This window comes from Carettochelys insculpta, chromosome 21 (assembly GCF_033958435.1).
Source record: "Carettochelys insculpta isolate YL-2023 chromosome 21, ASM3395843v1, whole genome shotgun sequence".
NCBI lineage: Eukaryota > Metazoa > Chordata > Testudines > Carettochelyidae > Carettochelys > Carettochelys insculpta.
In genome coordinates this window covers 11006917-11032202 of record NC_134157.1, presented here as the reverse complement: position 1 = coordinate 11032202, position 25286 = coordinate 11006917, and the positions used below count along the sequence as shown (strand labels likewise).

General features: G+C 55.0%; 1 protein-coding gene across 3 annotated transcripts in view; it reads right to left on the bottom strand.

Moving 5' to 3' along the window:
• Positions 1 to 1377: 1377 nt before the first annotated feature.
• Positions 1378 to 25286, bottom strand: part of AK1 (adenylate kinase 1) — a 50453-nt gene continuing 26544 nt past the window's right edge. For all 3 annotated transcript variants that reach the window (XM_075015527.1, XM_075015529.1, XM_075015530.1), the window contains 6 exons: positions 13377 to 13419; positions 10287 to 10322; positions 8795 to 8958; positions 5167 to 5283; positions 3207 to 3398; positions 1378 to 2663 (listed from right to left, as the gene is read on the bottom strand). In XM_075015527.1, the coding sequence (XP_074871628.1) occupies positions 2595 to 2663; positions 3207 to 3398; positions 5167 to 5283; positions 8795 to 8958; positions 10287 to 10322; positions 13377 to 13419 (621 nt within the window). In that variant the 3' untranslated portion in view covers positions 1378 to 2594. The remainder of the gene's footprint in view (positions 2664 to 3206; positions 3399 to 5166; positions 5284 to 8794; positions 8959 to 10286; positions 10323 to 13376; positions 13420 to 25286) is intronic.

The window sequence follows — 25286 nt, the reverse complement described above, 5'->3', positions numbered from 1 at the left end:
GAACTTCACCAGTGACACACGGACAGATTCCCCCAGGCACACAGTGCTCTGCTGTGCTGGCTACCCGATGCCCACGGCTGCGGCAGTAGCTGCCTTGGATGGGATGTACCCCTGAGTGGACAGGCAACATCCTTCCCGACTGACATTCCAGACACACGCTGTGTCTGACTGATGCCTCTCGGCAGCAGCCAGACGGGGGTTATTTGCTTGTCACAGACCTACTGGTGGTTCCTGTTTGTGACCCAGACTCCAGGCCCCAGTAGAACTCGTCTGACGTCTGAACATGTTTTACGGCTCGTTTCCTTCCTTGTCACCAGCTCAGCAATTTCTATTCCTTCCAGATCGTCTCTTCTCCCGACCTTGGATCTGCCCAGGCCCTTGCTGGCTGATTTACTGTGATATGATCTTCCCTGTCTAGGAAGGGCCTGAGCCAGAGCCCTTTGAAGTCAACGAAAGGGCCCTGCCAACTTCAGTGGCCTTCCACTGACTCTTAACTCGCCAAGAGAAGCAGTGGCCATTGTATGCACTGGCCCTGTGCACCTGTTCAACCCCCTCGACCCTGGAGGAGCAGCCCAGGAGCCGTGGCTGCAGCAGAGCCAATGGGGTACAAAGGAGGACAAAGGCAGCCCATGCACCACTGAGGATACTCCCCAGGCAATGGCTCTGCTTGTCCATTGGCTTGTTGGGTGAGAGTCAAAGCTGCTCTCGGTCTTTTGGGCTGTGCCTGGCTGGAAACACGGCAGCCACCAGGAGTGACCTCCACTCAGCAACGCTCCCCCTCCTCAGTCCGCTGAAATTAGTGGCACTTTGCCATGAAAGCGATAATTTGGTCCCTCCCCCAATGGCCTTGCGCTGCCAGGGCACCCCCAGCCCCAGCCCCAGTCGGATTTGAGAAGAGGCCCCGACCCACTGACAAGAGGCGGGGAACTTACAGCAAGGGCCCCGGCAGGGTAAAGGGCTGTAAGCTGCACTCACACCCACTTTAAAGCCCCTTCTTGCAACCCAAGCAGGGACACGGGGACCCTGTGGATGTGGCGTGGGAGTCGGCTGCTTGGCTGGAGCCTGCCCAGCACACCAGGGGCTGACACCCCATGGGGGAAAAGTGCCACAGGCCACAAGAGCACGGGACTGTAGCTCTCCAGGCCGGGTTCAGGCTGGCACCGCTCCCTGCCCAGACCCGTGACAGTATACTGTATGGAACCCCTTCTGGAGAACTGCCTACATCCTGGGCTTTCCTCAAAGGTCTCCCATGCTGGTGGGGACAGGCAGGATCCCGGCCAACAGAGTGTGCGTGAGAATCAGCACAGCAATCCACTCATCCTCCATGTGGTTGGTACCACGGGAAAGCCCAATAAAGGCACAGCTCACAGCCAGAAGCACCTTTTGACCACAATCTTTAATAACGATGCCAGCGTACACTGGGGCAGCAGGGCAACCCTGCAGCCTTTAAGACTCGGGGGGTTGCTGCTTTTCATTCATTAAACACTTCTGTACGTAACCATTGTAAAAAAAAGGAGCAAGAGCTGCCGCCACCGAGTGTGCGGGAGATGATGGGAGAATGCACGTGGGTGGGGGGTGTGAAACGTGAGTGTGTGCGCACGGCGTGCGAGCCATCACAAGCACAGTCAGAAAGCAATTGAATGAGGCACAGTGTTCACATCCCAGCCTTTCGGAATAGCCCCCAGGCTCAGCCAGGCCCCGGCCTTTGGTAACTCGCCCAAAGCAGCAGGCAGTCTGGGGAGGGCTGGGGGAAGGCAGGCCCAGAGGTCAGTCAGCAGAGAGGCCCTTCAGATTCCAACGCCTGCCCTGGAGACAGCTACACAAGCAGCCAGACCCCAGGCTCCTGGAGACACAGCAGCAGCAGATACTCCACCCCCAGGTTCCCTGCTGTTAAGGCTGGCAGCCCCTGGGGAGGGAGGGATTTCACACACCCCGTGGGAGTGTCAGTCCCAGCCCCAGGATGCCCCTGGCTTGGTCACCACACTGCCTCTGCTCACCTCACACCAGGGGTGTGGAGGGTGTGTTCTGCAGTTCAGTAGCAGTGTGTGACACTGGTCAGGGTCTCTCTACCGTTACATAGGGAGATTTTGCCTCCAGGGGGGTTGTCTCTGCATTTAATTCAATTTCCCTCAGTCCCAGGCAGATTTTAAGACTCCCAAGTGGCTCCTCTGCTGGGAAGCAAGTTGTCTGCAGGGTCAGAGACTCCCTCCCTGCCTTGGAGAAGGAGCAGATTCCCCTCTTCCATGGCTGATGCTGTGGAGTGGGATAAACAGGCCACTTCCTGCCTTTAATCAACCTCAGGGAGCAGTGGGGGGCGGGGGGGCACATCTCCGGAAAGAAAAACTCACTTCCGGCTGCAGAAGAAAAGGATAAACCCTGGGCTCTTTCAAGTGAATTTTACTGTGTCAAGAAGGGAAGGAGCCAAACAGAATGCCCTTGAAATTTCCTCCACGGGGCTGTGTCCACAAAAACAGGATAAAGCCACTTCCGCTGTCTCTGCCTGGAGCTCAAATGCAGGGAGGGGCTCGGGGCTGGGCGAGGAAGGGGGAGACATTCTCTGGGGGTGGTTTAGAGGTGGGGGGCCCGTTTGCGCTTTACTTCAGGGCGTCCAGGTGAGTGGAGACCTGTTGGAACACCTCATCCACGGTGCCTTCTGCGTTCAGCTGTAGGGGCGAAGCACGACAGCCAGTCAGGACAGGGTCTAGGCCACATCCTGCCCTGTGCAGAACCGTGCAGGCTCGGACAGCCCTGCCCCCGTGTCTCCATGCTGACCGGAGGCTCTGCTCCTGGCAGGCGGCCAGGCGCAATGCCACCAGCATCCATTCTGGGGCACCCAAGGCCTGCCAGGCGCCTGAGGTGCTGGGTCTGAGGACTGCTGGGAACGCCCTCTCTGGTGTTCCTCTTCCCTCCCCGGAGCCCCATCCTTCATCACCTGCCCCCCCAACACACACTCATGTCATTAATCACAGTAGCAGGGCAGGCTGACAGCTGCCCTTGACTCCCGCGTCCTCTGGGACTCCTCTGCTCAGAGGCATCCGAGGGCGGCTTTAACCCCTGGGAAGCCCCAGACCACGTGAGACACAAGGCTGGCAAGTGGCTCGGACCTGCCCAAACCCCCAGTGGGCTCTGCTGATGGGAGAGGGCCAGTCCCACCCGCACCCAGCCCCCGTTCCAGCCGCGAGCCGAGTGCCTTGCAGCCGAGGTACCTTCCGGACGATGCCGCGTTTCTCGTAGAACGCAATGACTGGCTCGGTCGCCTTGTAGTACGTGTCCAAGCGCTTCTTGATCGTTTCCTCATTGTCATCCACCCGCCCGCTGGTCTCCCCCCGTTTCAACAAGCGCTTGACCATGGTGTCTTTCCCGGCATCCACATAGAGCAGCAGCGTTGGGGGTGCAATCTGTGGGGAGGAGAACGGGGGAAAGGGCCACATCTCACCAGCCAGCCTTTGGCTTCACCAGATTCACCGCTCCCTGCCCTAGGCCTCCAGTGTGCCGACCCGAGGGGTGGGGAGTCCATGCTCCTTGCCATCGCTGAATCATCTGGAGCTGGGGGGCAGGGGGTAAGAGGAGACTGTGCCCCTACTATCACTGAAGCACCCTCAGTGGGCGGTAAGATAGAGGGAGGCCAGGCCCAGCGGTCCCCTCAGATGAGTGCTTGGGCAGCCAATCAGGAGAGAGCCAAATGCTGCCCAGCTGATTAGCAGAGCGCCCACTGCTGGCAGCAGCCTGTGCATCTGTTGGTGGTGCACCGCCACATGTCCTGGTGCACAGAACAAAGTGTATTCTGCACATGGGTGGAAAAAATTAGAGGGAACATTGACTGTGCCCCAGCCACCCCGAACCACCCAGAGTGAGGGGGACGGCAGGGGGGACTGTGCCCCAGCCATCACTGAACCACCGGGAGTGAGGGGGACGGCAGGGGGGACTGTGCCCCAGCCATCACTGAACCACCCTGAGTAGGAAGGGGAGCTAGGTTCGGAGCAGTACCCGGGTGTGCTCCAATACCCGCTGACACCAGCCATCCCAGGGCAAATTGGTTGTGGGTAACGTGGATTCTCCTGGCACTGAGGGACCCTCGGTAAGGCCTGGCTCTGCCTTTGCTCTGGAGCACACTGCTGCATGTGTGCTTGGGCACATTCCACCTCCATTTACTTGTCATTTTGCACATATTCATTCGCCTCAGGCCAGTCGCCCTGACTGGGGAGTTCACCCCAGGTCACCGCCTGGCCAGGGCCTGCTAAAAACAACCCTTCTCAATTGTTCTCTCCAGCTGTGTGGCCGTGGAGCAGCCATTGTGCCACCCTGTGCTGGTCCTGCGTATTGCAGCGAGGGGTCACTCGGCACCAGTACCTTCCTCTCTCACAGGCTTCCATGAGCAGGGGGAATTTCCCTGGAGCAGACAATAAAACGTGCTCCCGGGCAGCTAACAGAACTGCCTTCCTGCTCTAACCCCATTAAATACCTTTATGTACAACCTTCCACTGCAGACACCTTCAGGCTGTGTAAGGGGCTCATTGCATCCACTTCTAGGGTGGAGCGACAGCTGTTTAGCAGCATGCAGCAACACTGCCTCAGCTGTTTAGGACAGGAAGTAAAGGTGAATCTGACACCCAATTGAAAGTCACTGAGAAACCAGGGGAGGCAGAATGTAACCGCGCCAGCTGAGCTGGGATACCAGGGTCAGAACCTGTTCTACACAAAGTAGCAGTGATCTAGACCTTGGCTTGACATCTCGAGCTAGAGATGGTTCTCCCAGCAGCAGCCCTTCTGGCTCCTCGTGGGGCTTTGGTTCCTCTCCCACTCCTCTTTGGTTGCTCTGCCCCACAGTGAATTGGCCCAACCACTGTACCATGTCTGGGGCTGGCCTAGGCAGCTCCAGAGCAAGCCCCACCATGCTGCCTTTGTGACAAGAGGACAGCAGGTGTAGATGTGGTTGGGGCAGGGAGTGAGAATACTCTGCTCCTGCTGCTGGCTATGATCAGTGTGTGCCTCTGTCCCCGGGGGAGCAGGCCCCTTTCCTGCCCTGCCCCGCCCCTGCTGTGCCCTCTTGGGGGGTCTGGTTCAGTTTGACGAGCTTGTGGTGCAACAGGGAGCAGACTGAGTCAGGGCCATGGCAGGTCAATGACCCTCCCAGGGAGAGTGGACCCTCTGCCACCACTTCCTCACCTTCTTCTCGAACTCCTCGCCTTGCTTCACCTCTCGGGGGTAGCCGTCGATCAGAAACCCCTTGGAGACGTCTGCCTTGGCCACCATGGCATCCCGCAGCATATCAAGCACCGTATCCTGGGGGAGGGGAACCGCAGACTTTTCAGAGTCAGGGACAGCGCTTCCAGTTCCAGCTCCCTGGCAGCTTTGCAGTGTCCTCTGCGGCTGCTGGGCTCCCCTTCCTCCCTGGGAGAAAGCCCCTCCTCTGGCCACTGGGGCGCCCTTTCCCCACAGGCAGCCCCCACTGCTGAGTGCAGTAGCATCAGCGTTTGTCCTTAATCACCCCATCGGACAGATCTCTCTGTAGAGTCCAGGGCCCATGTGCAGCTCCCGACTCACCAGGGGTAGCAAAGAAGCAGAAGCCTCTCACCATAGTCTCTGGGCACCAACTCAAAATAGAAAATAGCAAATAGAAAATAGCAAAACAGAGATGATGGATTTCAGGAAGGCAGATTTTGGTAAACTCAGAGAGCTGGTAGGTAAGATCCCATGGGAGGAAAAGCTGAGGGGAAAAACAACTGAGGAGAGTTGGCAGTTTTTCAAAGAGACATTATTAAGGGCCCAAAAACAAGCTATTCCCCTATGTAGGAAAGATAGTAAATATGGGCAAAGAGCGCCTTGGCTTAACAAGGAGATCCTGCATGATCTCAAACTAAAAAAGGAATCCTATAAAAAATGGAAACTGGGACAAATTACAAAGAATGAACACAGGCAAATAACACAGGAATGCAGGAGTAAAATTAGAAGGGCTAAGGCACAAAATGAGCTCCAACTAGCTACAGGCATAAAGGGTAACAAGAAGGCCTTTTACAAATATATTAGAAACAAGAGGAAGACCAAGGACAGGGTAGGGCCATTGCTCAGCGAGGAGGGAGAAACAGTAATGGGGAACTTGGAAATGGCAGAGATGCTTAATGACTTCTTTGTTTCGGTCTTCACAGAGAAGTCTGAAGGAATGCCTGACATAGAGAATGCTGGTGGAAAAGGGGTAGAGTTAGTTTTTGAAATAAAAAAAGAACAAGTTAAAAACCATTTGGAAAAATTAGATGTCTGCAAGTCACCAGGGCCTGATGAAATGCATCCTAGAATCCTCAAGGAGCTGATAGAAGAGGTAGCTGAGCTGTTAGCTCTCATTTTTGGAAAGTCATGGGAGACAGGAGAGATTCCAGAAGACTGGAAGAGGGCAAATATAGTGCCCATCTACAAAAAGGGGAATAAGAACAACCCAGGACATTACAGGCCAGTAAGCTTAACTTCTGTGCCAGGAAAGATAATGGAGCAGGTAGTTAAGGAAGTCATCTGCAAGCACTTGGAAGGTAGTAAAGTGATAGGGAACAGCCAGCATGGTTTTGTAAAAAACAAATCATGTCAAACCAACCTGATAGCTTTTTTTGACACGATAACGAGACTCGTTGATAAGGGAGAAGCAGTAGATGTGGTATACCTAGACTTTAGTAAAGCATTTGATACGGTCTCGCATAACATTCTTATCGACAAACTAGGCAAGTCCAACTTAAATTGCGCTGCAATAAGGTGGGTGCATAACTGGCTGGCTAATCGCACCCAGAGAGTAGTTGTTAATGGTGCTCAATCCAGCTGGAAAAGCATAACAAGTGGGGTTCCACAGGGGTCTGTTTTGGGACCAGTTCTGTTCAATATCTTCATTAATGATTTGGATATTGGCATAGAAAGTACGCTTATTAAGTTTGCAGATGATACCAAGCTGGGAGGGGTTGCAACTACCTTGGAGGATAGGGTCATAATTCAGAATGATCTAGATAAATTAGAGAAATGGTCTGAAGTAAACAGGATGAAGTTTAATAAAGATAAATGTAAGGTGCTGCACTTAGGAAGGAATAATCTGTTTCACACATACAGGCTGCGTCTACACGTGCACGCTACTTCGAAGTAGCGGCAGTAACTTCGAAATAGCGCCCGTCACGTCTACACGTGTTGGGCGCTATTTCGAAGTTGAAATCGACGTTAGGCGGCGAGACGTCGAAGTCGCTATCCCCATGAGCGGATGGGAATAGCGCCCTACTTCGACGTTCAACATCGAAGTAGGGACGTGTAGACGATCCGCGTCCCGCAACATCGAAATAGCGGGGTCCTCCATGGCGGCCATCAGCTGGGGGGTTGAGAGATACTCTCTCTCCAGCCCTTGCGGGGCTCTGTGGTCACCGTGGGCAGCAGCCCTTAGCCCAGGGCTTCTGGCTGCTGCTGCTGCAGCTGGGGGTCCGTGCTGTATATACAGGGTCTGCAACTAGTTGTTGGCTCTGTGTATCTTGCACTGTTTAATGAAAGTGTGTCTGGGAGGGGCCCTTTAAGGGAGCGGCTTGCTGTTGAGTCCGCCCCGTGACCCTGTCTGCAGCTGTGCCTGGCTCCCTTATTTCGATGTGTGCTACTTTGCCGTGTAGACGTTCCCTCGTTGTGCCTATTTCGATGTTGGGCTGAGCAACGTCGAAGTTGAACATCGACGTTGCCAGCCCTGGAGGACGTGTAGACGTTATTCATCGAAATAGCCTATTTCGATGTCGCAATATCGAAATAAGCTATTTCGAAGTTGGGTGCACGTGTAGACGTAGCCACAGAATGGTAAAAGACTGTCTAGGAAGGAGTACAGCAGAAAGGGACCTAGGGGTTCTAGTAGATCACAAGTTAAATATGAGTCAACAGTGTGATGCTGTTGCAAAAAAAGCAAACATGATTCTGGGATGCATTAGCAGGTGTGTTGTGAACAAGACACGAGAAATCATTCTACCGCTCTACTCTGCGCTGGTTAGACCTCAGCTGGAATATTGTGTCCAGTTCTGGGCACCCCAATTCAAGAAAGATGTGGAGAAATTAGAGAAGGTCCAGAGAAGAGCAACTAGAATGATAAAAGGTCTGGAGAACATGACTTATGAAGAAAGGCTGAAAGAATTGGGCTTGTTTAGCTTGGAAAAAAGAAGATTGAGGGGGGACATGATAGCGGTTTTCAGATATCTTAAAGGGTGTCATAAGGAGGAGGGAGAAAACTTGTTCTTCTTGGCCTCTGAGGAGAGAACAAGAGGCAATGGACTTAAACTGAAGCAAGGGAAGTTTAGGTTGGACATTAGGAAAAAGTTCCTAACTGTCAGGGTGGTCAAGTACTGGAATAAGTTGCCAAGGGAGGTTGTGGAATCTCCCTCGCTGGAGATATTTAAGAACAGATTAGATAGATGTCTATCAGGGATGGTGTAGATAGTGGTCGGTCCTGCCGTCGGGGCAGGGGACTGGACTCGATGGCCTCTCGAGGCCCCTTCTGGTCCTAGTGTTCTATGATTCTATGAACTCTCACAGACACGGAGCTTGTTCTCCCCCATTTTACATCCTAACCAGCTCCCTTCCCCAGCTGCTGGAGCACGGCTAACTGGAGCTGCCAAGAGCGACCAGAGTCCTGGGAAACCATGCCAGCAGCCCATCAATGTGCCTGTTCCAGGTCTCCACAAGGCACTGTAGCCAGGAGAGTGGGTGACCTGAGCCACCCACTGCATCGGGTTCCCTCGCGCTGGCATGGGTAGCGTTTTAAGACCCCCTTCCTCCCGCTGCAAAAATGGCGCAGACTCACCAGGGGCACCAGTTCTCCCTTTTCCATGATGGCAGAGAGCTTCTTGCCTCTCTCCGAGCCAGAGCCAACCTCTGCCCTCAGGAGGTCTCCAGTGGACAGGTGAGTGTAGCCATATTTCTGGACGATCCTCTCACATTGGGTCCCTTTCCCTGAGCCAGGCCCACCTGCAGTTCACACAAGAACCAGGCACAAACTCAGACCATAAAGGGAGGTGGAAGGGAACAGCACTCCAGTGCTTCCTGGCAAAAATCCTACTTAGAAGCAGCCCTGTCTCCTCTCTAGTGGCATCTGCACACAACTGAGACCTTAGTGAAGGCCTTCAGGGCTCTTGTCAGGCTCTTGTCAGCCTCAGGGCCCTCTGCCCACAGCAGCAAAGACAGCTCTGGGGTGATTATGATGATCTCATTGCAGCAGGTCATCATGTGCAGCAAAACCGGCAGCGGCTGAACCCCAAAGCCAGAAAGCTCCTGTCTTGGTGGCACTCTCACGAGTGACAGACGGCAGGGAGAGAAACAGATACGTGCAGAACTGCTCTCACAGACCAAGGACCTACGTCTTCCCAGCTGCCCAGCACGTCAGCCGCACTCTGTGCTTCACTCTGCCACTACAAAGCTAGCCCAGGCTGGGCATGACCAAGTCGTTCAGTGCTGGACTCTGCTTGGTGGCCTGCGTGGGAGGGGCTGCGTGGCTGTTGCGTGGCACGTCACTGAATAGACCCTGGAGACTGAGTTCCGCCCACGCCCAGTCCTGCCTGCAGAACTGGCTCCTCCAGGTCAGGCAGGAGGACGTGGCAGCGCGTGGATGCAGGTTTCCCCTGTGCTGTGCCCAATGACAGGGTAACACGTGGTGCTCAGGGCTCCTTCCCCAAGAACATGGAAAGCCAGAGCAGCAAGTGCCCACAGGTGCCTGCAGCCTGTCTTGAGGCAACAACAGGGCACCCTCTGTGATGCACTCCCAAGTATTCTGTCATCTGCTTTCAGATGACAGACCTGACCTCCCCTTGGAGGCCAGAGCCACCCTTTGCAGGCACACCCAGCAATTTTTAGAGCACAACTTAGGACAGCTTAAAGGCACCCGATGCCCAGAAAGCACTGAGCACCTGCCTGCTGGAAATCAGGCCCCTTTACAGCATCTCAGCTTGGCCCCTGGAAATCCCAAGGTGCTCTGAAAACCTCCACTTAAAGCTGGAAGGACAGACTCCTCAGTCACAGCACCTCTATTATTTTCCCCCCATCAGCGGGGTAGAATAAATTTTGTTACGTGCACCCAGGCCTATGCAGATGCGCACCACTCACTGCGGTGCCTGTCAGCGCTCTGCTAATCAGCTGGGTAGCACCTGAGTCTCTGCTGGGCGACCCCCACACGTGCTCAGCCAACAGAGAACACTGGTCACTGCCCCAGTCAGCCCAGGGGATGGGCCTTATGCAGCCAAGTCAGGACTGAAAGCGCCGCTCACAACTCCCTGGCTTTCCCGAGCCCCCGGCTGACTTACCCACCACGAAGATGATTTTGCTGTTCTTCAGTTTTTCTGCGGGAGAAGGAAAAGCAGAGGAGCGGGTCAGCCTGGGAGTGAGGGAGCCATCGCAGGAAGGAAACCTCCACCCCGCCGGGACTGAGCCCTCCCCACCAATTCCCCCGGGGCTCTGCCACGGCTGCCTGGAGGAGGCGACTTGGCAGCCAGCCCCAGGTCCCTAGGGCTAAAGGGGTGCAGAGCACACACAGCAGTGGGCCATGCAGGGATGGCTCTTTGGGGACACGGCCCCCCAGGGTACCTCTGCCAGCCTTTTCCAGCGAGGCAGCCAGGCAGGAGCACTCTGTCCCCATCTCCCCGACTCGTCGGCTCCTGCTCTCCTCGAGCGCCCCCCCCGCCTTTGCCAAGCAGTTTCCGCTCAGCACATTTTGATGCCTGAGCCAGAAGCCTCCCTTCACTGCTGGGCCAGGCTGGAGCCTTGTGGTCAGAGCTAACACACATCGCCGCGGAGATGGTTGCTAGGATACGGCTGGAGCCAAGCTGCAGCCACTTCATAGAAGCCAATGGGCAAAGATTCTGATCTCAGCTGGCCAGGGCCAATCCGGAGTGACTCCTGGAGCAGCGGGGCTGGTGTAAATGGATTCAGACACCAGCTCTCAGTGGCACCTCTCAGAGAACAGCCTGACACCACAGAACCCTACAGCCATGTCCCCCCCGCCCAAACATGGCACCTGCACCGGTGTCACCCGGGACCCATCCCACAGCACCGAGTTGAGGCTTTGGATGTATATTAAAGACAGGGGAGAAAATGGTAGGAAATCCCAGGATTCCCAAACACTCGAGGCAGGGCACAGCAACAAACAATTGACCCTCTCAGAAAAGTTGTAACCTCCCCATCCCAGCTCCCCGCCACAAATTCACATTGTGAGGGAGAGTTAGGAAGGCCCAGTCAGTGCCAACAGCCCTGCTCCACACCAGCGAGGGTCCCTGAGGGCCACAGCCATTCTGGAAGAGGGCAATTTAATTTGAAGTCACCATCAATTCCAGTGCCCGGAGCGGATAGACAGCCCCTGCCCCCCACACGCTTTGGAACATTTCCAAGCTAGGTGAATGGGCCTGTCTTGAGAGGCCCAAGGACCAAGGAGAGGTGCTAAAAATAAAGCAGGGTGTTCTCTGAGCTGGCTGTGGCTTGGAGTCTGCTGCTCCCAGCAGTTAGAGGGCTTCTGATTACCGCCTTCTAAAATTACATCTCCGAGCAGATGGGGAACAGCTTGGCCCTGGGCAGCTGGGGGCTTTTCGATCACTTTGGCAGATCAAGTCCGCCTGTGCCAAGACACTTGTGTTGAGAGAGGCAGAGCTGTGGTCACAAGCACTGTCTGAGACACCAGGGATGAGCTCCAAGTATCAGCGCAGAAGTGGGAGCTGCAGGAATGATGATTTGATGGTTATATTACTGCCCTGGCTGGCACGTGGCACACACAGGGTCAGTTCCTGGCTCTGTCACAGGTTTGCACTAAGTCACATTTTCAAAAATGCTCAAGAAACTTTGGAACTTAAATCCCATTTTCAAAGGCTTTGTCTACGCCGAAAATGCTGAAACATGGATGCTTGCTGCAACGATGGGCGGTATTTAGGTCGATGGAACTATTCTTGCTAGCCATGTCTACAGCAGGGGTTAGGACAGTACAGCTGCGTCTCTTGGGGCTGTGGATTTTGCCCACCCTGGAGAGAAGGAGCTATGCTGATGTAAGTTTCTAGCATAGACCTGCCAAAGTGACTCCCACTTGTAGCAGCCTCAAGTTTCACTAAAAGCAAATGCCCGAGTGTCTGCACCACTGTTGAACATGAGACTTGTGTGCACTTGAAAATTGTTACCCATCCTCCCTGTGTGACACCAGTCCCACCAGGCAAACAGAGAATACTTCACTACCTGCTGAGGATGCTGTGAGCCCCTGGCAGAGCCTGCAGTAATGGGGACCAAAGACAAAGGTGTATAGCTAGGCCCGGGGGTTGGTCCTAGGTTGTATAGTCGGTCATCGGCTCAGGCCGATAGAAACAAAGTCATCATCATTATTCGATGACTTCTCATTGGCTTGGGAGAAACAAGCTGAGTTGTTCTCAAGCCAGTTCCCAGTGAGCAAGAGCTGGCCTCACAAAAGACACCTCATAACCATAGTTCCCTCTCATTTTTCCATGTGCAGAATAAATTTTGTTATGTGCACCAAGGCATTTGTGGATGTGCAACACCAGTAGAAACACATGCTGCCCAGGGGGCGGCTGTGGACGCTCTGTTAATCTCCTGGGCGGCACCTGAATCTCTCCTGGGTGGCCACCCAAGCACTCAGCTTACAGGGAATGCTGATCATAACCAGCACTAATAGACTCCCTTGGCAAGGACCGACTGGGCCCTGGGGACTGAACTCCCCTCTCGTCCAGGAATAGTCCCTGCAGGCTGGTGTGGGGACAGGCCATGGCCAGTTAGTCTCTAGGGATGTCAGCCTATGGCTGGACCCTTCACCAGCGCAGAACCCGCCACAGGGGCCTGGGAGGAAGATTCCCTGGGCCAGGTGCTGTTCTCTCCCACTCCAATGGGAACGTGAATTGGCTCTACTGAAGTGCAAGTGTTTATCCTTTGTTTACAGGGCTGTGAGAGCAGAAAGCGATCCACTGCCTCCAGGCTAGAGCAGGCAAAGAGCCACATGCAACACAAAGAGGAGGGAGGAAAACACCCTGGCAGCAGCAAATCCACACTGCAAGGATCACAAATGGATGCTGCCCGGACCAACTGATGAAGGGAGGTGCCTAGCTCAAGGTTAGTTCTCTCCTCCTTCTGGCGGGGATCTTAGTGGAGAGGAGGCAGAGGAGCGCAGAGGGCCAGGCTTGCTAAGAGGGGATAAAGGAAGTGACAACAAAACCAGAGCCTGGTTAGGTGAGATGGCCCTGGGCCAGAACTCTGAATCTAACATCCCCCACCACACCCTAACTCTGCTCTTGGAGCTCAGGCCAATTGCTCTGGGCTTAGACAACTGGACGTAACCTCAATAGGATGGAGACAGACGGGTGGAGAGAAGGGGATGTGTCCTGGGAGAGGAAGGGCAAGGGAGCGCTCACCTGCTGCCATTCCGAGGAGATCCGGGCAAAGAAGCTCTTCAGGCTGAAAGGAAACAGAGCTGGTCAGACAGTGCAGGGAGGTCTGGCGGGTCAGCCCTAGGCTTAGGGAAGGGGCTGGTTTGACTTTAGAAGTGGCCCGTCCCATCCCTCCTGCAACTAACTAGTGCTTCCCACTGCTCACCCTTACCCTTAGCTCCCAGGAGTTTGATCTCTCTGCACCTTGGAGCAGGATGCACCAGCTCCCCTGCAGACAACCCCGGCTACCCCCACACGAACGGCGCTGACCCACACACACAGCACCCTAGTAACCTGCTCTGTTTCAGTGAGGGATGGGCAGCGGTGCAGGTCCCTGGGGCTCGCCGGCGGGTTGGAAAGCAGGCACCTGCTTCCTGGAAGCTGGTGCATTTCAAGACATACCTGAAGACTCCAGAGGAGGAGTCCTCCCCTCCCCTCCAGCCAAGAAGGCTCTCAGCGTACCGGCAGCTCTAGCTCCACAGATCTGAACCAGCAGTCCCATTACCTGACAGATGGACACACACACACACATGCACACGCACTTCAGAGCCTTCCTCTAGCTGCTTTATGCGACAGGGTCTGATCCAGAGAACTGCAATCCCCCAGCCACCTACCTGAGAGTGTCTCAGTGACTGTGGCACGTCACTGTGACAACCAGCCCCCTCTTCCACCCAGGCAGGGGGAGAGAGAGAGAGCAAGAGCAAGAGAGAAAACGTAGGAGATAAAACCCACCCAGGACAGGAACTGAGCTGCAGGAAATCAGAGACGGCCAGAAATGGGCAGAGGGACAGACCGAGTCACCAGCCTGAACGATCCAGCCCTGCCTGTCGGAGCAGCAGCACTTGCTGCCTTTGCATATTTAATAAGCATTGCTTGGTTACAGCAGGAGCTCAGGGACAGAGGAGCATCCTACAGAACCTGTTCCGGCCTCGTGACCCAGGGCTGCGTGTACCGTCGCCGCAGCAGACAAGAGGCCCTGGCTTGAGCAGACTGAGGCAGCCACACGCCCTGCTCCTTGGAGGGCAGGTGGAGAGCTTGGCTGAGGCCATGGGGGGCCACTCCCAGCTCCTGCCTCCTCTTCTTCAGCCCCATTTGCTTCCCCTCTGGGATACTGGGCTCAGCCAGGTGGGCAAGTCACTTCTTGGATGGTGCTCTCAGGCACAGCGCTCTGTAGAAGATTCTGTATCGCTAGCCACAAGCCCCAAGATGCTGGGAGCCCTGAGTGATGTCTCCTGGCAGCAGGCAGACTCCACTGCGCAGCCCTGGCCTGGGGGACTCGCTGCTCTCCAGCAGCGTTTCGCAGTGGCAGCCGAGAAGGCAAGGGGCTATGACTCGCTGGTGGGAGGAGGGGGAAGCTGGGCTGCCCCGAATAGCTGGGGAGAGATGAAGTGCCTTCTTCTTCCCAAGACTCAGGTTAGAGGAGAAGACAAAGTCTTCGGGGGTGGAGCGTTCCAAGCCAGGGGCCTGGGAGGAAGAGCTTTTGGTAATGAAACACCATGGCGAGGCTTTAACGAATGATGAACTCTGCCTGGCACGGCATCACTGCACCTAAGCCAACGGGGTCACAGCGGCACAGGGGTCCAGTGTGCCAGTACATGTCCGCAGGCAAGAGCCAACCTGCCCGTAAGAGTCCATCCCCTGGGCCTGTTGTTTACAGGCAAGAACCAAGGACGACAGAGAAGGATAGCGGGACTTTGGGGAGACACCCGCAGAGCCCGGAGCAGTGAGGACAGCCGAGGGCTGCAATATTCAGAACAATTTCCCTCTAGAAGAGAAACCCAAAGTTCCCTTCCAATACTCTGCTGTATGTCTGCCTGGACACGTCCAGCCCATCTCTCCTCACTTTTTGACCACAGGTTTTGTTCGTCCATACAGCCAGTGCCGTAACAAGGGCGTGCCAACCGAGGCACTTGCCTCAGGAGCATAGCTGAGGGGGCGCAGAAAAATAATATAGAAAATTAATTATGATAAGAGCTAGTAAGCTATCTGCACACATGCCTCACACCACGTCAGCACCCCTTCCTGTACCGAGGATGGTCAAGGGCTCTTTGGGGCACTGTTTCCTTAGAGGTGCATCTTTTTGAAACAGGTATAGTAAATTAACTTGCTTTGCAACAATGATTTTGTTCGATTTCGAAAAAGATGTTTTCTCTATAACGTCCCTGGTACAGTCAATGTGTCAACCTCTTAAACATGTGTTTCCAATTTTCAAGAGAAGTGTTTTAAGCAGGAGTGTGAGCCAGTAAAGGCTATTGTATTTAAGTTTAAGAACTGGAGCGTGAGAACGATGCTCTGATCAGTTGTGTATTGTGTTTGAGGGTAGGCAGACATTCTTTTGATAAAATAGAAAACCTGATAGTCTTCAAAAAGAGGCAGATTTAAATATGACGGCAATTTGAATGCCTTGGGAATTTCATCAGAAATTCAGAGTTTTAAACATCAGGCGTTAGCGCTGTCGCCAAACTTTTCATCTGAAACTAGATGAGAGCTTCCACAGTCAATTCATGAATCTAATCTGGCTGAATCTTATCCAAATTTGGAAATCACCTTGTAACTATTCTCTGCTTGCCAGTGACTGTGGCTTCTTGTGAAACTACCTTCGAGCATCCATGGGTCAGGAGAGATTATCAAATTCATCCATCTTGTCCATAGAACACATGGTAGTGAATAATATTAATTTCAATGCAACTATTGATGAGTTTGCCTCATTAAAAGTGTGCAAAGTACAATTACAAACAAGTACCTAATAGCACCTGACCTGGTGATATTTTATAATTATATGTGTTAATATATAGATTATATTATATGTGTTAAGATATATATGTATTAATTGATTGTTTATGCAAATCTCATAACTATAAATAAACATTGCATTATTATTTTCCCTTTTTCAATGAAATAACTACTATGAATATATAAACTTGAGGGGACGCAATTTTATATTCTTGCCTGAGGTGCAAAATTAGCTCATCATGGCCCTGCTGAGAGCCCAGTGTCCTCAAGACGATACAGTCGCATTGCAGAATCCATAGCAAGCTACTCCCAGCCCTGCCTGGCTAGGGAGCTGCTCATGCTGCAGGGCTTCTATGATGGGGCAGCGGCCTGGAGGTGTCCAGCAGAAAGAGGGAGCCCTGGTGGCCTGTGGAGGCCCAGGAACCGTAACATGCACATCTTTCCCATACTCCTTCATCTAAGTGAGCCCCCCTTCCCCGCAGGCAGGCAGCCATGATTCCAGCCCTTTCCCCCAGTCCCTTGGCACCTGCACCAACTGACGGCACAGCTCCGGCCCTAGTGGGGAGGGCAGTTTGCCTCCAGTCACAGATTCAAAGGCCAAAAGGGATCATTGTGATCATTTAGGCTGCTCTCCCCTGTACCACAGACCAGAGAACACCCTCACAATAATCCTATTGGACAGACATCTAACTCCCTTAGACAAAGGGTTAATGGGCACAAAACAGACATCAAAACACTCCAGATCCACAAACCAGTTGGTCAACATTTTAATGGAATGGGGCATTCTGTCAATGACGTAAAGGTATGTGTGTTACTGAAAAGGAAATATCGCACCGTTCTTCAAAGGGAAGCTGCCGAGCTGGCTTTTATATTCAAATTTGGCACATTAACACATGGTTTAAACCTGGACGGGAACTTTCTGAGTCACTATAGGGGCTTGTCTGCATACTTGGCTTAATCTCATTCTTGACCTCCCCCCCAACCCCTCCACTCTCTGATTTGCTCACCTTGATTATCTTTCTCTGATTTGTCCTCCTTGCTTACTGTTTTTGGTTCTCTGTGCCTTAAATATTGAGTCTGGTCTGGTCTGGCTATGGTCTGAAGAAGTGGGTCTGTCCCACGAAAGCTCACCTAATAAACCATTTTGCTAGTCTTTAAAGTGCTACTTGACTGCTTTTTGTTTTGATAGTGTATAGACTGGCACGGCTTCCTCTCTGTTACAATAACCCTAGTGCAGTTCCCTTAGCTACGTAGTCAACCTCGATTTAAAAGAGAATCCAGCGAGACTCTTGACAAAATACTCCCTATCCTCCCTGGCTACCAGTGAATCACAGCAACGTAGTGCTGGGACAGGACCTCAGGAGGGTGAAGTGCCTGGAGGTAGCACCTGCCCCCAAGCTGCCCAATCCTGCAAAAATCCATCCAGCACGAGTCATGTCAATGGGAGCACCAGCAGAATCCTCTAGCCTGATGTGAAGGGAGAGCCTCAGGAGTCAGGTCCCCGAAGAAGAAGTCTGGAGTCCTTCAAAGTCATGAAACTTTTCAAATAATAATAAATGGTGAGGGTCCTGTTGTCTTTTGGTTTCTGACCTATTAGGCTGCACTTGGATTCACATCTCAAGTTTTGTTTTGGAGCCTGGAGGGCTGAAATCTGACTTTGTTAAGCAAACCAGAACAAACATGGAAATTCACACCAAATCACATGACTCCAAGAACTGGGGCTTTAAGAACCACACCAAGTATCACAAGTCTTGTGAGAAAAATCACCCGAGCTTGCATTGCTGCACTCACCTGGAAACAGGGCCAACAGTTTTAGTTTACTAAAACTTCTTTTGCAAGAAGCCACAGTCACTGGCAAGCAGAGAAACAGACAAAAAGCAATTTCCAAATCTGGATAAGGTTCAGTCAGATTATATTCATGAACTAACTGTAAAAGCTCCAAACTAGTCGCAGATGAAACGTTTGGCGACAGCAATAATGCCTGATGTTTAAAAGCCTGAATTTCTGATGAAGTGTACAAGGCGTGAATGAGTCCACTGCCACACGCCTATGGCAGGAACCCTTTGAGCGATGCTTGCTCACTCGCTCGCTCTCTTGCACACTTCAGAGCTCACCTCCAGAATTCGGCTGCTTCCCCGATCCCAGAGAGGAAGTAGCATGTCCCAGCCTCCATTATGCTCCTCCCCAGCCCAATCACTGCTCCACCCTTACAGACCACCTGAGTAGGGCTGACCTCACTGATGAGCCAAGCTAAACCCCGGGTGTCATTCGGGGTGATCTTGGCCTGCAAACTTATGACGCAGCCAACTTAGATTGGAACCACAAGGCTCGCATTGCACACCTGTAGCTACCTGCCTCTGGGCTGCTATATGGCAGAGCTCATTAGCTTTCAGCTTCCTTTCTAGCAGGGAGTTAAACCCTCTGATGGGCAGCCACCCAAGTAAGTGTAACCCTGACACCTACCCGGTGTGAGTCACTCTTCCATGGAGCGACACCTAGACCCTTTACAGAGAGAAACAATGAGTTTGCTACAGCCTTAGGCAGCTGATTCTTAGCTCACACTGCAGAGGCTCCTGTACTAAGCTACAGAGGTCCCAGGTCTGAGTTCACCTGTGGGTAGTTACATGTTCTTAAAGGTACAGTTAGGGACAATTCCCCCCTCAGTGAAGCTGGTGCAGCCAGTAGGACTGACTGGTGTGTGGCTTTACTTCCTTGCAGGGCTGGTGTGCTTAGAACGGAGAGTGAGCCCATGGAACAGAGCCATGTAAACATTAGGGGGAGCGCAGGGAAGTGAGGCCTCAGGGGAAAACCCGGAGAGAAGGCAGATGCGTGAAGAGATGCTCCCATTTCACCCCGGCCGGTGGGTCGACACTGGGGTTGTCGCACTGATGCAGCTGCTCCAGAGTGGACACTGTGCACCAGTAAATCCTTTCGACACCAGCCCAGCTGTACTGGTGCAATACCCCCACCCCTGCGCAGCTGGGGCCTCGCTCCCGCGGTGGGAGGGAACAGGGCAGCGGCCCCTTGAACAGCTCACAAGCCTGTGCCTGGTGGCGCGCTGGCTGGCTCAGAAGCAGCCGGTGCAGCAGCTGTCTACCACTTGCATTGTGTGGGGACGGGGACTCACCAGCATGGTCTGGGACCTGCTATGTCCCTGGGTTTCCCTGTTGTATATAAAAGACATGACCCCCTCCCCCCCCGCCCCCGCAGAACAGCCTGTCCTTCCCGTGCATCTCTCCCACGCAGCAGCCAGCTTGTCGAGCCTTCGGGGCTCTCTCCCACGGAGCCACTCGCCAGCCTGTACCCAAACGCAGGAGCTGCCCAGCCTCGGGCACGTGCCCCCTGTGATGGGGTTCAGGGGTCCCCCTGCACTGCACCCTGTCCGCTGGCAGGAGAAACTCTCACTCAGCAGGTACAACAGCAGGTTTATTAGGCAACAGATGTCCAGTTTCTCACAGAAGCAACAGCCTAGCAGCCCGAGACAGTCCTTCCAACCTGTCCTGGGGGGAAGACCCCGAGGGGTGCCCCTCTGGAGTGTAGCTTCCCCCTCCTCAGGCTGGCTGCCTTCCAGCTCTCCCTTTTCCTCCCTCTAACTGCCGCCCCCGATTCAAAAACCCCAGCTCAGCTCCTCCCTGCTCTTTGTTCAGGCAGAGGTGTTATCTGCCAGTTGTAGCCCCAGGGTCATCCTTAGCCACTGGGAGCTGCTGCTTGCCTCAGACATCCAGCCTGACTCACACATACACCCCCCACTCCATCACATCTCTCCCCCCTTCCAGACCGCACTGAGCGGGGTCACTTAGCCAGTGACCCGGGGAAGTTCGGGGCCCTCCCTGCGTGACAGGGCATCGGCTATGGTGTTGTTGTTCCCCTTGACGTGGACCACCTCCATGTCGTAGTCCTGCAGGAGCAGACTCCACCGCAGGAGCTTGGCGTTGGCCCCTTTCATGTGATGTAGCCAGGTCAGGGGTGAGTGATCGGTGTACACGGTGAAACGCCGTCCAAACAGGTACGGCTGCAGCTTCCCCAGCGCCCACACCATGGCCAGACATTCCTTCTCTATGGCCGCGTAGCTCTGCTCCCGGGGCAGCAGCTTCTTACTCAGGTACACGATGGGGTGTTTCTCCCCTTTGTCATTCACCTGCATTAGCACCGCCCCCAGCCCCACGTCTGAGGCATCGGTGAACACCAGGAAGGGCTTGTTGAAGTCTGGATTTGCCAGCACTGGGGCCCTGACCAGAGCCTCCTTCAGCGCGCAGAGGGCCTCTTGGCACTGCTCGGTCCAGACCACCTTGTCAGGCTTTCCCTTTTTACACAGCTCCGTGAGGGGGGCTGCGATGGAGCTAAAGTGGGGCACAAACCTCCGGTAGTACCCCGCCATCCCAATGAAGGCCTGGACCTGCTTCTTAGTCTGGGGTGTTGGCCAATCTCTGACAGCCTCCACTTTAGCTGGCTCTGGCTTTAAGCAGCCGCTGCCCACCTTGTGGCCCAGGTAGGTCACCTCAGCCATTCCCACCTTGCACTTCCCTGCCTTGATAGTCAGACCAGCCTTCTGGAGTCGGTCCAGCACCTGCTTGACTTGGGACACATGGTCCTCCCACCTCTGGCTGAAGATGCAAATGTCGTCCATGTAAGCCAGGGCAAAGCTCTCCATCCCTTTCAGTAGCTGGTCCACCAGACGCTGGAAGGTAGCGGGTGCCCCCTTGAGGCCAAAGGGCAGGACCAGGAACTCGTAGAGCCCCACAGGGGTGATGAAAGCCGACTTGAGCCGGGCATCTTGGTCTAATGGCACTTGCCAGTACCCCTTGGTGAGGTCTATGGTGGTGAGGTAACGGGCTCCCCCCAGCTTGTCTAAAAGGTCATCAGGCCTGGGCATGGGGTAGGCGTCCGAGACAGTGATGGCGTTGAGCTTGCGATAGTCCACACAAAACCGAACAGACCCATCTTTTTTAGGGACTAACACCACGGGAGAGGCCCAGGGGCTGGACGAGGGTTGGATCACCCCCAGAGCCAGCATGTCTTCAACCTCCCGCTCTATGTCCTGAGCCGTCCTCCCTGTGGCTCTGAATGGCACACACTTGATAGGGGCGTGGGTGCCTGTCTCTATCCGGTGGACAGCCAGGTCAGTGCGTCCGGGCGTGTCCGAGAACAGCTGTTGATGCGAATGCAGCACCTCCTTGATCTCCGTCTGCTGGGCAGGGGTCAGCTGGTCTGAGAGGGGAATAGACTCCAGCAAGGAGCCGGCTCCAGTCCTTGTGAGTAAATCCACCAAGGGATCATCCCCCTGCCCCTCCCAGTGTCTGCACACGGCCAGCACCAAGTTCTGTCTGTCCCAGTAAGGTTTCATCATGTTCACATGATAGACCCGGTGGCTGTGGGCCCGGTTCGACAGTTCCACCACGTAATTCACGTCATTTAGCTGTTTGACGACCTTGAAGGGCCCATCCCAGGCCGCTTGCAGCTTGTTTCGCCGCACAGGTATAAGGACCATCACTTGATCCCCGGTGGCATAGGCTCGGGCCCTGGCGTTACGGTCATACCAGACCTTTTGCTTCCTTTGGGCCATGGAGAGGCTCTCCCTGGCCAGGCCCATGAGCTCGGTGAGTTTTTCCCGGAAGGTCAGTACATACTGTACCACTGACTCCCCTTCAGGGGAGGCCGTCCCCTCCCACTCTTCTCTGAGCAAGTCCAAGGGTCCCCGTACCCTCCTTCCGTACAGCAGCTCAAACGGGGAGAACCCCGTGGATTCCTGGGGCACCTCCCTGTATGCAAACAGCAGGTGGGGTAAGTACTTGTCCCAGTCATGGGGGTATTGATTTATGAAGGTTCTCAGCATCTGCTTCAGAGTCCCATTGAACCTCTCCACTAGCCCATTGGTCTGCGGGTGGTAGGCTGTGGCCCAGGTGTGCCGGACCCCACACTTGTCCCACAAGCTTTGCAGTAGGGCCGACATGAAGTTGGACCCCTGATCTGTGAGGACCTCCTTGGGGAACCCCACTCTGCTGAAAATGGACAGCAGTGCATCTGCCACGGTGTCAGCGTCGATAGAGGTCAAGGCCACTGCTTCTGGGTATCGCGTGGCAAAATCTACCACTACCAAAATATATTTCTTCCCCGAACGCGTTGCCTTGCTGAAGGGGCCCACTATGTCTATAGCCACTTTCTGGAAAGGCTCCTCTATGATGGGCAGTGGCCTCAAGGCAGCTTTCCCCTTGTCCCGGCTCTTCCCCACCCTCTGGCAGGGATCGCAGGACAGGCAATACAGACGGACAGCTGCAAAGATCCCTGGCCAGAAAAAGTTCTGTAACAACCTTCTCCTGGTGCGGTGGATCCCCTGGTGTCCTGCGAGCGGGACATCATGGGCTAGGTACAGCAGCCTGCGCCGGTACTTTTGGGGAACCACCAGTTGCCTCTGGACCTTCCATGCCTCCGCTTTGCGTCTGGGAGCCCATTCCCGATACAGGAATCCCTTTTCCCATAGGAATCTCTCCCTGCAGCCCTCCCCCAGCTGTGGAGCTGGGCTGAGACTGGCCAGTTCCCTCAGCTTCTGCAAGGAGGGGTCTCTCTGCTGCTCTGCCTGGAATTCTTCCGCTCGGGCAGGAGCGGAGGCTACTTCCCCATCCCTGCCTGGCTCCAGCATCCCTGGCCTGTGAGATCTGGTTTTTGGGGGCCCCCTTTCTCTCAGGGTTGGCCCCTGTGACTTTGGCTGGGCTTGTACCCCTGAATCTGGGGAGCGCACCCCTCGTTTTCTTTGGCTACGGGTCAGGACCAGGGCACGAGGGCGTTCACCTTGCCAGTTCTCCAGGTCAGCCCCCATCAGTACATCCGCCGGCAAATGGCTGTGCACGCCCACTTCCTTGGGGCCTTCCTTCTTCCCCCATTTCAGGTGCACCCTCGCCATGGGCACCTTGAAAGGGGTCCCATCAATTCCTGTTATCGTCAGGTGGGAATCGGGTATCATGCAGCCCGGTGCCACTACCCCGGGTCGGGCCAGCGTCACGTCAGCGCCTGTGTCCCAGAACCCCGTGACCTTTTTCCCGTCTACCTCGAGGTGTTTGAGACACTTGCTCCACAGAGGCATTGCCGCCCCCACTGTGTAAACTGGCCTCTGAGCATTTGGTCCCCCTGAGGAGCTGGTCTGTGGGGCGGATTCGGCCCAAGCCGAGTGCCCATTGTCAGCACCACCCGCCTTGGCCGCCAGCCCCTCTGGCTTCTGGGACCCCACCCAGTTGACTCCATGACCCCCCGGCCTGCTCAACCTGTCTGGGAGCTTGGGGCACTGGGCTGCTCTATGCCCCTTTCGCCCACAGCGGTAACAGCCTGGGTCTTGTTGTGTCCCTCGGGCCGGCTGCTCTGTCCGGGCTCTGTTTGGCTCTCTGGGGGGTGGGTGGCTGGCCCCTCTTTCCTGGGCTTGCCCAAGAGGTGGTCCCCTCTGTCGTACAGTTAGGGACCGGTCTCTCTGAGATTCTCGGTTTCTCCAGGACTCCCTCTCCCTCCGGGACTCCCTCTCTCTCCGAGACTCCCTCTCTTTGTGGGGCTCACTTTCAAACCTGGCCCGGCTGTTTGTGAAGTCATCTGCCAGTTTCCCTGCATCATGTGAGTCCCCTGGCTTCCGGTCCACGAGCCACACCCTCAGGTCAGGTGCGCACATCTCGTAGAATCGCTCCACGACCGCCAGCTCGATCAGGTCCTCTGCAGACTGGGCTCCCATTCCGAACGCCCACTTCTGGTAGTATTGCTTCAGGCGGGCGGTTGTATCTACATGGTTTTCCTCTGGCCTCTTCTGCGCCTCCTGGAACTTCTTTTTGTACATCTCTGGAGTCAGCCCGAACTTATGCAGCAGGGCCTGTTTGAACCGTTCATAGTCCCCAGGCTGCAGCCCCACCAGCTGGCTGAGCACCGCTGCGCCCTTCTGGCCCAGCAAGGGGGTGAGGTGCCGGAGCCACTCATCTGGGGGAACCTCATGCAACTCACAGGCTCGCTCAAAGGCGGTAATGAACTCGTCCATGTCCCCTGTGTCCTGACACTGGGCCAGCACACGCGTCTCCAAGTGACTGGCCACCCCGATCCGTCTGGCCCTCTCCCCGCTTACCGCAGCTGGGGTCTCTTGGCGTCTCGCCTCTGCCATGGTTCGCTCATGCTCCCGCTCTCGCTCTCTCTCCTCACGCTCTCTTTCTCGTTCCTGGCGCTCGTGCTCACGCTCTCTTTCTCGTTCCTGGCGCTCGTGCTCTCTTTCTCGTTCCTGTCGCTCACGCTCTCTTTCCCGTTCCTGGCGCTCATGCTCTCTCTCCCGTTCCTGGTGCTCCAGTTCCCTTAATTTCACTTCGAGCTCCAGCCGTCGCAGCTCTGCGGCAGGGGACTCTGCCCGCGATGGACCACCGCTGGCTGAGCGCGACCTGGCGGGCACCGCGTCTGTCTGACGGCGTCGAGCCCCTGCTCCTGTCGGAGAGTCCGAAACGCTTCCCGAGGTGGACCGGCCACTTTCTGTCGGGACAGGCTCTGCCCCCCCGGATCGGTCATTCTCTTCCAGCTGTGCCATCAGCTGGGCCTTGGTCGCCTTCCCCACGGTCAGGCCCCTCTCTCTGCACAGCCCCGCTAGCTCTGCCTTCAGGAGTCGGGTATAATCCATCTCCCCACTGTCTCCCGGGGTATCCACTCACCAGCAGCAGCTGCAGGAATGGCTCTGTTCCCCCTCTGGCTCTTGTGAGACTCCTTCCTTCTCTGGTGCTCAGTCAACCACTGCTGGGAGCTCATCCGTGGGTGCAGTGCATCCCACTTCTGACACCAGTGTGATGGGGTTCAGGGGTCCCCCTGCACTGCACCCTGTCCGCTGGCAGGAGAAACTCTCACTCAGCAGGTACAACAGCAGGTTTATTAGGCAACAGATGTCCAGTTTCTCACAGAAGCAACAGCCTAGCAGCCCGAGACAGTCCTTCCAACCTGTCCTGGGGGGAAGACCCCGAGGGGTGCCCCTCTGGAGTGTAGCTTCCCCCTCCTCAGGCTGGCTGCCTTCCAGCTCTCCCTTTTCCTCCCTCTAACTGCCGCCCCCGATTCAAAAACCCCAGCTCAGCTCCTCCCTGCTCTTTGTTCAGGCAGAGGTGTTATCTGCCAGTTGTAGCCCCAGGGTCATCCTTAGCCACTGGGAGCTGCTGCTTGCCTCAGACA